Genomic DNA, 15,396 nt, shown 5'->3' on the forward strand with positions numbered 1-15,396 from the left:
GAGCTCGTCTTGCGCGTTAACTCTCTGCTCAGCAAGCAGCATGGGTACAAAGTGTAGTATAGGAGTATATAAAAATGTGTAAGGGAAAATTAAACCACGAACGTGAACTGCGCGGTAACCCAAGTCACACAGGCGGGCGGTCGGTTTCACTTTCATTACTTTTTCGCCTGTCAAATTGTCGCCACTTCCAGGAGAGTGAGACTAATGAAACAGCTGCCTTGAGAGGCTCCACCTATATAATATATGTGCACACATAGACACAAACACTCTGTATGGCTCTTGTAGAATCACATTTTTAAATATGTTGGGTGTTTTGGCTCTCTCAGTCAAAAAGGTTCCCGACCCCTGTCCTAGACAACAACTTTTTAAAAGAGTTATAGTTAGCCAAGTTACCAACACCAATAATTTATACAGCATTGCACGACAACCGTCTTTGAAAGAAAGTGCTGCCCGTAATGATAAAAAACACAATAAATAAGTCGAGACTCAAGTTGTCTGGACAGTAGAAAACTGTGTCAAGAAAAATCAATAGTTCTGTGCTATCTTGAATCCTCACTGACTTCCTTCTATCCTGCCACTGTGAAATTTTACTTTCTAGATGAAAATAACCTGAACTGAGGAAAGACAAACTCTGGAGGAGCTCCCACATTTAACGCGACATTAAATCATTGACACATTGAAAGATGGCATTGTTTCCTGAACCATTTGTACTCTCATTTTAAACATTTGATTGGGGGGAGCTACTTTTGTCACTTGCCAAATTCACCACAAACTCCATGACTGCATCCTGTGGAATTTAACACTTATTCATTCAGCCTAAAAGTCTTGGTCAACAGCAAATGATTAATCACCCCAAAATATTTTTGGAACATTTAATTTAAAGGAAAAGAGCATAAAAAATACAAATTATACCACAATTGCATTATTTATTGTAAAAATTTGACATATACAAGTGAAATTGATAACTTACATACAGTGCTGGCCAAAAGTATGGGCACCCCTGCAATTCTGTCAGATAATGCTCAATTTCTTCCAGAAAATGATTGCAATTACAAATGCGTTGGTAGTAATATCTTCATCTATTTTGCTTGCAATAAAAAAACACAAAAGAGAATGGGTAAAAAAAATAAAATCATTATCATATAGGCACACTTTGAAAAATCATGTGATGCTTCTCTAATTTGTGTATTTAACAGCACTTGTTACTTACCTGTGGCACATAACAGGTGGTGGCAATAACTAAAACACACTTGCAGCCAGTTAAACTACCGTAATTTAAAGTTGACTCAACCTCTGTCTTGTGTCCTTGTGTGTACCACATTAAGCATGGAGAAAGGAAAGAAGACCAAAAAAGTGTCTGAGGACTTGAGAAGCAAAATTGTGAGGAAGCATGTGCAAGTTCAAGGCTACAAGTCCATCTCCAAAGACCTGAATGTTCCTGTGCCTACCATGCGCAGTGTCATCAATAAGTGCAAAGCCCATGGCACTGTGGCTATCCTCCCTAGATGGGAACAAAAAAGAAAAATTGACGAGAGATTTCAAGGAAAGATTGTACAGTTGGTGGATAAAGAACCTCGAAAAACATCCAAACAAGTTCAAGCTGGCCTGCACTCCAAGGGTACAACAGTGTCAACCCGTACTATCCGTCGGTGTCTGAGTGAAAATGGACTCTATGGTAGGATACCCAGGAAGACCCCACTTCTGACCTAGAGACATAAAGGCAGGCTGGAGTCTGCTAAAACTTAGCTGAGAAAGCCAAAAACGTTATGGAAGTATGTTCTCTGGTCAGATGAGACCAAAGTAGAGCTCTTTGGGAAAAGACATCAACATAGAGGCCTTCAAAGAAAAATACACGGTCCCTACAGTCAAACATGGCGGAGGTTTCTCTGATGTTTTGGGGTTGCTTTGCTACCTCTGTCACTGGATTGCTTGACGTGTGCATGGCATTATTAAGTCTAAAGACTATCAACAAATTTTGCAGCATAATGTAGGGCCAAGTGTGAGAAAGCTGGGTTTCCTTCAGAGGTCATGGGTCTTCCGGCAGGACAATGACCAAAAACACACTTCAAAAAGGTACTAGAAAATGGTTTGAGAGAAAGCACTGGAGACTCCTAAAGTGGCCAGCAATGAGTCCAGACCTGTATCCCATAGAACACCTGTGGAGAGATCTGAAAAAGCTGTTTGGAGAAGGCACCCTTCAAATCTCAGAAACCTGGTGCATTTGGCCAAAGAACAATGGTCAAAAATTCCAGCAGAGCATTGTAAGAAACTGGATACCAGAAGCGGTTGTTCACAGTTATTTCGTCTAAAGGTTTTACTACCAAGTACAGTGATACCTCAGCTCACGAACGCTTAAGCTCACGAACTTTTCGCCTCAAGAACATTGAATTCGCGAGCATATAGTCTCTGCTGACGAACTAGTTTTCGGCGGACGAACCAAACCACGCGGTCGAACAGCGCCACGAGAAGCTGACGCACGCTTACGGCGTCCCAGTTCGTCCCCTCCCTTTCGTTGAGTGCGGAAGTGGTTTGTGTTTGATAGACATTTTGGACCATATTGAGTGTACTTTTGCTATTAGGGGACCGAAAAAGACCCCACCACAGGCTAGTGTTAAGCCTAAGAAGACATTAAAGAAAATAAGGTATATTTTTGTGTAGTTTTAAGGCTTATTTAGTAGAAAATTATGTTTTATGGGGACCTGGGAACGGATTATTCTCATTTTAATGATTTCTTATGGGAAATAAATGTTCGGAAGATGAACTTTTCGCCTTACACACACTTTCTGGGAACCAATTATGTTCGTGAGCTGAGGTATCACTGTATTAAGCTGAGGGTGCCAATAATTTTGTCAGGCCCATTTTTGGAATTTTGTGCAAAATAATAATGATTTTTTTTTTTTTTCTATTATCTTTTGTGTTTTTTCATTGCAAGCAAAATAAATGAAGGTATTACTACCAAAGCATTTGTAATTGCAATCATTTACTGGGAGAAATAAAGCATAATCTGACAGAATTGCAGGGTGCCAATATTTTTGGCCAGCAGTGTATTTTACGATGCAAATGTAAACCGTAATGGCAAAGGGCACCCATTTCCAATAAAATCTTTTTATGAGCCTCGAACACATTGATAATAGCTTATTTCTTGTGTTTTGCTGTCAGTTCATTTTAGACTGAAATGAGAAGGTGACAATTGCTGTTTCAAAACAGTAAGAGTTGGATTTGAACCCCAGAGCACAAAATCACACATCCTTTACATTAGCATGTAAGATTTCAGTTGCCTGTGTGATTAAATCTTAACGGCTGGCTGCCCATATGGCCAATATTCACTCTCTTCAAATCGCTTAGCACTTTTAGCACACATGCATAACTTACACTTTTGGTCAGAAATTTCAGGTTTAAAAAAAAAACAACAACAACACAAAAACACAAAAAGTTGAACACCTTTTGCCTTTGCAAAAAGCCAGTAACTATGCTGTTCCCATCCCCAACACGATTAAATTGAAATGAAAGAGATGTTATGCTTCACAATAATTGAAGCCGTTATTAGGCACCTCAGTGTTCTTCCCAAGACTCCACTACACTGAGCTGTGAGCTCGTATAAGAGTAGGAAATGATGGATGACAGATGGCAGGTTTTGAATAAAAAAATCCAAGATCCAAACACCATGCTGGATAAAGCAAGGAAAGGTGATGACTAACCTCTGTGTTCTTGGGAGGCGGAACGTGCGCTTGACCTCCAGCGTCGCTCTCAAAGATCTGCAATAAAGAGGCATTTAAGGGCGTGAGGCAGTGGGGAAGCACTGACTCATGAGCATTTACCGGTATGTGACTAACCTCAAAAGTAACACAATATTAGACCCAAACAGCAGTATTCTGTAGTTAATTCAAATACCCAGTATGCACTGTGTGTGTTAGTGCTTTTGAAAGAGCTAAAATGTGTGGGAGCAAAGAGGTTGTGAATGAAATCTGTGGGGTAAAAGTATGGATTTCCCGATCACATATTTTTGCACCCGAGTGCAATTCACCTCATTTTGAGTTCCGATACAGAGTCCCGATCCGGTACAAAAAAAAAAGTTTGGGTTTCTTTTTTTGTACTAATACAAATGTTACAGTACCGTAGTTCTTACAGCACTCCTCTTCCACTTTTTCTGGGAGTGTTGCGGAGTATAAAACGTATACATGTTTGTATCTTCTTGCAATGCCATTGTATTTCTCCATTATTTTGTTACTTTTTAGCCCTTAAAAATAAAAAATATATAAACAAATTAAGCCTGAACGGTATTGGAAAAATTAACATTGCGATATACGTATATTGCCAAGGCTCCACACTTACTTTTTGCATTGATTACACTAGTGCGCTGAACTTTTTTCTTAATGTGAACGAGCAGAAAATGTAGGCGCATCCACATTTTTCATTGTGTCACCATCAATGCCATACTTTTAATCACTCTCCATACCATTCATATAATTCATTCATCTTCTGAACCGCTTATCCTAACGAGGGTCACGGGGGTGCTGTAACCTATCACAGCTAACTCCAGGCAGACGGCGGGGTAAACCGTGACAGGTTACCGCAGGGCACATATGGACACACAACCTTTCAACCATTCAAGCACACACACTCAATCCTAAGGAAATTTAGAGTATTCAATCAGTATACCATGCACGGTTTTTTGGGATGTGGCAGGAACCCACGGAAAAACTCACGCAGGCACGGGATGAACATGCAAACTTCACACCTGAAGGACGAAGCTGGGCTTGAACCCAGGATTCCAAAAATGTGAGGTAGACATGCTAACCATTGTCCCAACTTGCCATAATGTAAAATATTTTTAAACAAGAATAATGTAGAAACATTCTTGTCTTTATTAAATGCTTCATTGAGTGAGTCCACTCAAATTCGGTCACACTTTGACGCTGACGAGAACAGCCTCTCACTTACACAATGACTGAGTTGCCACAGCCTGTGTACAAAGCTTAACGATGATTAACACATTTGTGCATCTTGTGTATCTTACTGGATCAAAGCTAACAACCTGTTAATCATCATTAACTTTATCATTAACGTACCAAACGCCAGCTGCAATGGTGACCAAGAAAAACAGTTTGGTCGCACTGCTTAGCAGGAGGGAAGGCGAGAGGCTGTACAAGCATGAAGCAGAAAAACATATAAAGTAGGGCTGTCAAACGATTAAAATTTTTAATCGAGTTAATTACAGCTTAAAAATAATTAATCGTAATTAATCGCAATTAATCGCAATTCAAACCATCTATAAAATATGCCATATTTTTCTGTAAATTATTGTTGGAATGGAAAGATAAGACAAGATGGATATATACATTCAACATACGGTACATAAGGACTGTATTTATTTACAATAAATCAACAAGATGGCATTAACATTATTAACATTCTGGTAAAGTGATCCATGGATAGAAAGACTTGTAGTTCTTAAAAGATGAATATTAGCACAAGTTATAGAAATGTTATATTAAAACGCCTCTTAATGTTTTCGTTTTAATAAAATTTGTAAAATTTTCAATCAAAAAATAAACTAGTAGCCCTACTCTGTCCTCAATGTGTGTGAGTACACAAATTGACAGATAGCGAACATAAGTTCCAAAAAGAAATCTGGTAAAGTGATCCATGGATAGAAAGACTTGTAGTTCTTAAAAGATGAATATTAGCACAAGTTATAGAAATGTTATATTAAAACGCCTCTTAATGTTTTCGTTTTAATAAAATTTGTAAAATTTTCAATCAAAAAATAAACTAGTAGCCCTACTCTGTCCTCAATGTGTCTGAGTACACAAATTGACAGATAGCGAACATAAGTTCCAAAAAGAAATCAGACGGTGTGGCAAAGTTGCATGGGCTTTACTGAAGTCATCTGTTTTTGACAGGAGCACGTTTCTTGTATTTTTGTAAAACTGAAAATAACAAGGCAATGTGTCAATAACTTGCATAAATCACAAAATAACATAAAATGTACACACACGTGTCCATTTGAGCAGTAGCACTAGCCAATTAGCTCACAAGCATCTAACAATGTAACTGCATTTCACCATATATGTGAACAAATTCAAATACACATCATCAATAACTATCTAATGCTCATCAATATAAACAAAGGAGGAATATAACTCACAAGCGATGCATGTATTAGACACAAACAGTGTGATGGGGCTATGAGAACTGCCACTGAATACTGGATGCGGACGTTAGCTGGTCTGAATAGCACTGTCTATTAGTGTGAGTTCGCGTCGACATATAATCACGTCAGAAAAGCGCGCCGAAACCCAAATAATCAGCTGCACTGAATCGCCAGCAGAGGGCGACATTACGCCAGATAACATATGCAAGTCACACCCAAGCGCCAGCAGAGGGCGGAAAAACTCCATAAAACACAATTAACAAGTTGGCCTTTCACTGTACTGACATTTAAATCTGTCTGAGCGGGCCTAGTGCGTTAATTGCGTCAAATATTTTAACGTGATTGATTAAAAAATTTAATTAACGCGCGTTAACGCGATAATTTTGACAGCCCTAATATAAAGATTTTTTTTTTTTTTAACCCGATTCTAATCCTCTGAAAATGGCGCAATTGGGCGGATTTTTGATCACATGATCGGATCATCCATTGTAATTTGGGGTCATTAAATTAAATCAACTCAACCAGAGCTTCACAGGTCAGCAATTGCAATTTGGCTCAAACTTATTCCAGAGATACAATTACATGATTAATGAACACATGCAAAAGGCTCATACTCCAAGTGGTGTCAGAGCTACCGGCCTGTAAAACATAAATTTATGAGGTTTTTGGAGGTCAGTATCTCAGAAATAACACAGGTTTAAGGCTGAAATTTGGTACACAGTGTAAATCTGCTGTCATAGGCCTCTTAAATGTATATCTTTTTTTTATGGGAAGAAATCAATCATCAGTCGTTTTTAAAAACCCCTGTAAGGAAAAGAGCACCTAAAGATAGATAATTGTGTTTGTTGCTTTTGCCCATTTTTGGATGGCAAATGTATTGTTTGGGCAATTTCGTTTTAATTATAGTTTTATTTTCTAAGTAATTGCCCATAATTACCTAAAATTGGGCAAAAAAATTTCTTTTTCAGGCGTAACCCTTTTCAGCACTCTTATCTCCTACATTATGGTTTACATTCAGCCAACCTGTACTCAGATAGGTGGAATCTACCACAATGAACTATCTGTAAATGTTATTTCTGAAATTCTGAATCATACAGTGTTATATTTGGCAGTCCTTTTAATTTTCGTCTTGGGTCTTTTGGACGAAAATACTTACTGTAAATTACTTGTGTCAAAACGCTTTAGTTTTCTTCGATATTAATAATTTTTGAAAAAGTGACATGGCACCTAACATTTAGGGAGCTATGTCCTGGAGTATGAGTCCAGAATTTTTGCATGTGTTCATGATTCATGTAAAGGTATCTCCAGAACACATTTGAGCCAAATCGGAGTCAGTCACCTTAGTGCTTTATGATTGGTGCGATGATCTGATGCTGCAGGCGACTAAGCCTCTCCAATACAACGCACAAACAGTAACCAACATTATTTTAAAAAATTAAAAACGGTAAATTGATCAAATGTTCACAAACCATAATCATCATCTACCCATATCATGTCAAATGGGGAAAATCTATAAATCTAAAATGTACTTTGAGTCAGAAATTGATACCTATCTATTGCTTCTGAGAATGTATCTGAATGCAGGACTTGAAAATGGTTATAAGACCCCCCATCCGACCCCTGATAATGCTTCAATAACTATCCTGCCCCTTACATAAGTATCAAGTGGCTGTAAACAGCACTGCTTTCCTGTAAACTGACTAATTTTAGAATGTATTACCAACTCTCCCACAAATCCTTAGATCATCTGGCCTACTTCCCACAGCCCAGTGCGGGCCAGCTTATTACTGTATACATATAGCTCTGCTAAAGGGGACAATAGGAGTCAAACAAGAGGGGAGTATAAACCGGTGAGAAAGACTGTGGGACAAAATTGTCGAGCGCAGGGTTAAACGAGCTTAAGCCAACGCAGATGAGTCAGTGTGGAAGCTGTGACAGAACAGCTGCCAGCTACCATTCTTATGTTTATGCTCCAAAAAGAAGAATTTGACGAAAAAGTTTTTGCAGTAAGACAAATCATGAGTGGAATTAGGAAAGAAAGATATGAAAATATAGCAGGAAAACTGATTAGACCTATTAAAGTTCAATTTTAAACCATGCGAAAGTAGTGACGCGTGCAGTAGATAGAGGCTGGTTTGGCTAACCATGACAACCCGCCTGTCCAAATCCTTCATCAAAAGTGTACCATCAGTTTAATGCAACAGTAATTGGAACTTGTGATGTCATCGGAACTAGCGTCGGATTTCCCACAGAGCAGGGGGAAAAAATGGAGAATTACTCTCTTGTTCAAAGCAACAGATGTCCAGAAACCCACAAGCCCCTTACAGCTAACGGCATTTATGCTTCAATTACACTTCACGCCAAATGGAGAATAGAATTTGATAGAATGATGAGGACCTTGCAAAAAAAAAAAAAAAAAAAAAAAAAATCAAGGAGAGCCATCTAATATTTAGCATCTTTACAGCAACCATCTGCTTGTGTCTGCGGGGCTGAGGGAAGGACGGGGATTGCCATTTACCACATATGGCTATTCATAATTGATGTTTGTGCAGCAGCACCACCTCGGCCTCCTGCACTGCGTAATGCTAACTGGGCCTCATTAGAGTGGCCGGCTGGAGCTCCTCAAGAAAAATCACAAAGTACACTTACATACACAAATACCTCATTACTGACAGATAGTCGTTAATGGTCAAACACTAATATTACGGAGTAGACGGTAGTATAACAGCATAAATGGGACTGAAAACATTTTGTAGTAGTCACAAGTCAATGGTGTACCTCATGATGAATTTGATTGACCCATTAACACTAGAAAACCCAACATTTTTTTAGCCTACTGGAAAGCCCAGAAGGGGATCAGATGATCCCCACAACTCTGGGTATCCACAATTAGCATCTGTATATGTGCAAATGAGTGTGTCATTGTCTCTCAAATAGGCCACTCAAGCACACAAGCAAACAACCTTACTCTAACCCACAAGGGTTGGTCAGTTTACACTGACTCTTGCCATGATAGTTTCAGTTATTATTTGAGAGTTTTATTTTTGAATATGGTTTTATTTTATTCATTCACTGCTCTGCCCATTTTTTCTTCTTCTCCTATAGCACACACAGGCAACTTTATGTATAAATTACTGCAATGAAATAAACAAACGCACAGACCATTGCAACGTGTATAAAGTTATAATGAATGAAATAATCAATACATTTGTGACGACAAAAAAATCTCAAATGTTTTGGTCTCACAACCCAACCCAAGTGTGATCAGCTCTGCCATGTGGCTTTCTGAATGCAAAGTGCTAACTACGTCAAGGGGCGGGGGATGTGCTTATCTTGATGACCGAGCTCGTGTGAGCGAACGACAGTCGACTGGCGGGATGGATTTGAACAGGAGCAGGAAATTATGGTGGCTGAGAGGTGTCAGGCGAAATGCAAAGTCTCAACACTTTGGAAATAAAAAAAAGCATGAACGCCAATTGCAAACGCTTTGCAAAAGAAAAAAAGCATGAATGCAAACCGCCACAACACGATCCCCAGTTCCTAAAGCGCGATTGCAAATTGGCAAAAGCACGAACCCTAATTGCCACAACACAACAGCAAATGGTTCGCAGCACGAATGGCTCAGAAGGCAAATGCAAAGACACAGCAGCATAAATCCCGCAACAGAACAGCAAAATCCCACAACACGACGGCAAGAGGATGATCTGGAAGTACAAAAAAATTAAGATTAAAAAAAAAAAAAAAAGGACGACATATTGTATATTGCTGTATGTGCTATCTGACCATCTCTACGGACCTCTGTGAAGTTGGCCCCCTCCCCCCCATCAGACATATTTATATATTATATATTATGATATTTACAATTCTTTTTGGGTAAATCTGAGGTCAGCTAGCCCCCCATTTCAATTCAGAATTGTGTCTGTCATTTGTGCTAGTTTGTGCTGCAACGGTTTTGTAGATCAGTATTATGCTTTTATTGAGATATTAATTTTAAGTGGTGACGTCACTCGTAGCTTTTCCTTAGCTTAACTCCCGTGGCTAATAGAGCATACCAACTCTCTCAATAACAGAGGTGTGTCCTAACAACTAACACGAACGTAGCACAAACGAATGGCAGCACTTCAGGACCATTTTGCAGTAAATGAGGGGCTTAGAGTGACGTCATCACTCAAAATTAACATCTAAAGCCCCCCAATTTACTGCAAAACGGACCCAAATTTGTTTGTGTTATGATCGTGCTTGTTAGGTAGGTAGCTAGGACACCCCTCTGTTATTGGGAGTTGGTATGCTGCATTAGCCGCAGGAGCTAAGCTAAGGAAAAGCTACGAGTGACGTAACCACTCGAAATTAATATCTGAATAAAAGCATAATACTGATCTACAAAACCATTGCAGCACAAACGATTGACAAAATTGTTAATTGAAATGGGGGGCTGGCTGACCTCAGATTTACCTATATAAGAATTGTAAGTATCTCTACAACGAAAGCAGCTCAAACAAAACTTTTACAGCACAAACGATTGACATCATTCGATTGACACAATTGTTAATTGAAATGGGGGGCTAGCTGACCTCAGATTTACCTATATAAGAATTGTAAGTATCTCTACAACGAAAGCAGCTCAAACAAAACTTTTACAGCACAAACGATTGACATCATTTCTATATAAATTTGCGTCTGATGGGGGGGGACTTCACAGAGGTCCGTACAGATAGTCACAAATCACATATAGCAATATAAAAAGTGTCGTCCTTTTTTTTTTTTAACTTCCGGTCATCCTTTTGCCGAGTCCTTGCTGAGGGAGGCTGCTTTCTCTTTCGCTACTACTACTAGTCAGGCTACTTTCAGACACTTATTTCTTACTTGCCTACTGTAGGTTGATAAATTTGTAGGTAGATTTGTTTATTTCTTGGTCAAGCCAAAAAAAGTTCTTTCAATCAAAATATATATTTTCAATCGAGAAAAAAAAGTCACTTGAATGAAAGCAAAATGTGTTTGAACAAGCCAGGCTGCTGTTTCTTTACTTGCAACCAGCCATTAGCTGTGGAAGGGGGTTGGGCGTCAGGCTACCCTCAGACACTTTTTACTTGACAATAAACTGCTAAACTTCTGAGGATATTTTGACAGTATTTTAATACTTCTAATTTATTCGGATGTATTTGTTTGAATACCCTCTATGTGTTAAAAAACAAATTTGAAAAGATCAGTTAACAATTTACTGTGGATATACATTGATATACATAGATATTCAGAAATACTACAACAAAGCACACCAAGCAACAGTGGTAACAAGAAAAACACCTCACATGAAATGGCTGGGAAAAAATATGCAAAACTAGTAAATACCACTCTTGGTTCAGAAACAAGCTATCATACAGGCAACTTTTGCATTCAAACACAGTTTGCTTTCATTCAAGTGACTTTTATTTTCAATTGAAAATATATACTTTGATTGAAGGAACCTTTTTTTTGGATTGACTAAGACATACACAAATCTACCTACAAATTTATCAACCTACAGTAGGCAAGTAAGAAATAAGTGTCTGAAAGTAGCCTGACTAGTCGTAGTAGCGAAAGAGAAAGCAGCCTCACTCAGCAAGGTTTCGCCCACCCCCCCCTCAGGTAAAGTAGCCTGACTGAGCCTGTTTCGCCCATCCCCCTCCTCAGCTAAAGTAGCCTGACTGAGCCTGTTTCGCCCCAACCCCCGCTTCAGCTAAAGTAGCCTGACTATCAGACACTTATTTCTTACTTGACACTAAACTGCTAAACTTCTGAGAATATTTTGATAACAGTATTTTAATAATTCTAATTCATTCGGATGTATTTGTTTGAATACCCTCTACATGTTAAAAAAACATTTTTGAAAAGATCAGTTATCAATTTACTGTGGATATACATTTATATTCATAGATATTTAGAAATACTACAACTAAGCACACCAAGCAACAGTGGTAACAAGAAAAACACCTCACATGAAATGGCTGGAAAAAAATATGCAAAACTAGTAAATACCACTCTTGGTTCAGAAACAAGCTATCATTCAGGCAACTTTGGCATTCAAACACATTTTGCTTTCATTCACGTGACTTTTATTTTCTATTGAAAATATATACTTTGATTGAAGGAACCTTTTTTTGGGATTGACTAAGACATACACAAATCTACCTACAAATTTATCAACCTACAGTAGGCAAGTAAGAAATAAGTGTCTGAAAGTAGCCTGACTAGTAGTAGTAGCGAAAGAGAAAGCAGCCTCACTCAGCAAGGTTTTGCCCAACCCCCCCCTCAGGTAAAGTAGCCTGACTGAGCCTGTTTCGCCCATCCCCCTCCTCAGCTAAAGTAGCCTGACTGAGCCTGTTTCGCCCCAACCCCCCTTCAGCTAAAGTAGCCTATCAGACACTTATTTCTTACTTGACACTAAACTGCTAAACTTCTGAGAATATTTTGATAAAAGTATTTTAATAATTCTAATTCATTCGGATGTATTTGTTTGAATACCCTCTACATGTTAAAAAACATTTTTGAAAAGATCAGTTAACAATTTGCTGTGGATATACATTGATATACATAGATATTCAGAAATACTACAACTAAGCACACCAAGCAACAGTGGTAACAAGAGCACCTCACATGAAATGGCTGGGAAGAAAATATGCAAGACTAGTAAATACCACTCTTGGTTCAGAAACAAACTATCATTCAGGTTTCATACAATTGTGTAAATATTACATTGAATTTGAAACCATATTTGAATTTGAAACAAAACTAAATTAAACTGAACTAGTGCTCCACATCTGTGTGCATGTGTTGTGGACCCTTCCGTTTGTTACAAGTGTTTGTTTTGTTTGCTTTGCGTAAATTCAATGAAACAAGCTTGATACATCCAAATAATACTCTAACAGCTGATGACCAGTATTATCTACTCTCAATGTGTTTTCTTCAGTCAGAAAAGTGATAGTTAAAAAAAATTAATCACGATAAAAAGTGCACTATTTAGGGGTGTACTAAATAAAAAATCGACACCACTTATTGTAATGCTTGTTCATTGTGTTTCTTCATTTGTAATGTTTGTTTTGTTTTTCAGTTTTGCAAAACGCACAAGTGCACTTAGTGCACTTTTTATCGTCGCTTTTGGTTACGTAACAACTGTTCGAACGGACTTATGACGTACGCGAGTGTAAAGAGGTGTCCCAATTCTTAGGGCTGATGTTTCAAGCCCTACACCTTACCCCTACTCCTTACCCCTACCCCTTATTGCTTCGTTTGAAGGGCCAAGGGGTGGGCCGAGGGGTAGAAATGAGATGGGCTCGGCTTGGGGGCGGATCCCAGGGTGTCCCAAAATGGGACACCCTTGGTAGTTTTAGGAAGCACCAAAACCCCTGGTGGTTCTAGTGTAAAGCAACATAGGATAACAATGACAAAACAACCCAAATTTAATTTCTGAAAGATTTATTTGTTCCCATGACACACAGTCCACCAGCAAAAACGAGGCGCTGCCAAATAAAGAAGTGTACGGGGGGAAAAAAATGTCTCATGTCTGTCAGAAATGTGGCCGACTGACTTGTGGCTCATGCTGTACGCCTTACCCAGTGATGTGTCAGGATTGTATACAGTACACTGTACAGTTTTTTGTTTTGCTCTAAATAAATCTTTCAGAGATTGAAATTCGGTTATTTTGTCTTTGTTATCCTACATTGGTTTAGGCTTAGAGTCTACATTATAAGCCTGCTGGAAATGGATTCAAGATGAAAAAAAAAAAAAAAGGATTGCTAAAATATAGTTCAATATACTATGAAAGTCAACCTGTTCAGCTACACATCCACATTAGGTCTGTGGCATATTTACTGTAGCTAAATGCTTCATTCCCACATACATAGACATTTGCTTTTTTTTTCTTTCTTTCTCTATGTAGAGATAGAAAAACACTCCGGTTTCCTCCCACATTCCTAAGACGTGCATGCTAGGCTGATTGATAATTCCAAATTGTCCGTAGGTGTGAGTACCAACGACCACCATCAACGACCACAATAGATGTGCAAATTAGGATCAGATGATCCCTCTCTGGGCACAAAAGGTATATTCATCAACTGATCCCTCCTTGGGTTTTCTAGTGTTAATCAACAAAACGGGATGACATTTACAAGTCAAGAGAAAAGTGGCATAAAATGTCATTTAAAGGTAAACAATTGTTTACCGTTGTGTTTCTTGCATGCGTGTGTTAGTATATCTTGAGCATAATACGCTCGCATGTATTGCGCTTTTACCTTACCCCTTAAAAATAGCAATTCAGAAGCAGATATTTCTATATACCCATATATTGTATTATACGCTCCCTGGTTTGTTCGAATCCATGCTCAATCTGCATAGTAATTAGGCATGTGCCGGTATGAGATTCTGATGGTATGATGAATAAAATAAATAACTTTTCTCCATTGAACCAGATTTTTATTTTTCAAAACATTTTACCAAATTGAAATATAAGTATAATGTTAATTGTTAAGTTAAAATTAATTTTAAAAAAAAACCAAAACTAACTGAAATATTCTAAATAAAATTAAAATAAATGCAGTCCTTTAGGTGAGCCTAAACCCACAGCTCAACACTTTATCATCAAATCAAAAATAATTGAATAATTTTCCATAAAAAGCACGTGTGTATGACTCGTATCACGTTTAGATTATACACACTGTTTCTCAACACAGACAGTTGCCAGAGAGAAAAAACACTGCTTGTTTTACCACAGCTAGACACTAAACACGCTGGAATTAACTCTCGTAGCTGGTGGGAAACGTTCATAACAGTGTTTACGAACGTTTAAATGCGAAATCATATTGGAGGTAACCACCTGTAACTTTTCTGTAGCCGAAGTATTCCCATACCACCGATTTAGTTTTCTTCGATGGGGGGAAAAAGTTCAGGAGTTTCACCTCCTTCAGCCATCGTGTAGCACAGCTGACTCACTGACACTGAGTAACAACCGGTGGGGGAGGGTTGAGCCATACAGCATGCAATTTTGGGATAAAAAAATAGTTGATACCTTAGGGAAGGGATGACAAAAAATGTTTGCGGTTTTGAAACCTTTACATATTCATACCACGGTATACCTTGAAACCGGTAGTCGGTACATGCCTAATAGTAATTTTTATTTTACGAGATTTTTCTAAAAAATACTATTCTTTTCAGAATGCCCATGGGCGGTAGGTATATTCTAGCAATGCATACACGTCGATTGTATGTGCTTA

General features: G+C 38.4%; 1 protein-coding gene across 7 annotated transcripts in view; it reads right to left on the reverse strand.

The window, feature by feature from the left end:
- Positions 1-15,396, reverse strand: part of tiam2a (TIAM Rac1 associated GEF 2a) — a 216,878-nt gene that overhangs the window by 72,660 nt on the left and 128,822 nt on the right. For all 7 annotated transcript variants that reach the window (XM_057859457.1, XM_057859452.1, XM_057859454.1 and 4 more), the window contains one exon: positions 3,699-3,755. In XM_057859457.1, the coding sequence (XP_057715440.1) occupies positions 3,699-3,755 (57 nt within the window). The remainder of the gene's footprint in view (positions 1-3,698; positions 3,756-15,396) is intronic.

The sequence above is a fragment of the Corythoichthys intestinalis genome, chromosome 15 (genome assembly GCF_030265065.1).
Source record: "Corythoichthys intestinalis isolate RoL2023-P3 chromosome 15, ASM3026506v1, whole genome shotgun sequence".
NCBI classification, from domain to species: Eukaryota; Metazoa; Chordata; class Actinopteri; order Syngnathiformes; family Syngnathidae; genus Corythoichthys; species Corythoichthys intestinalis.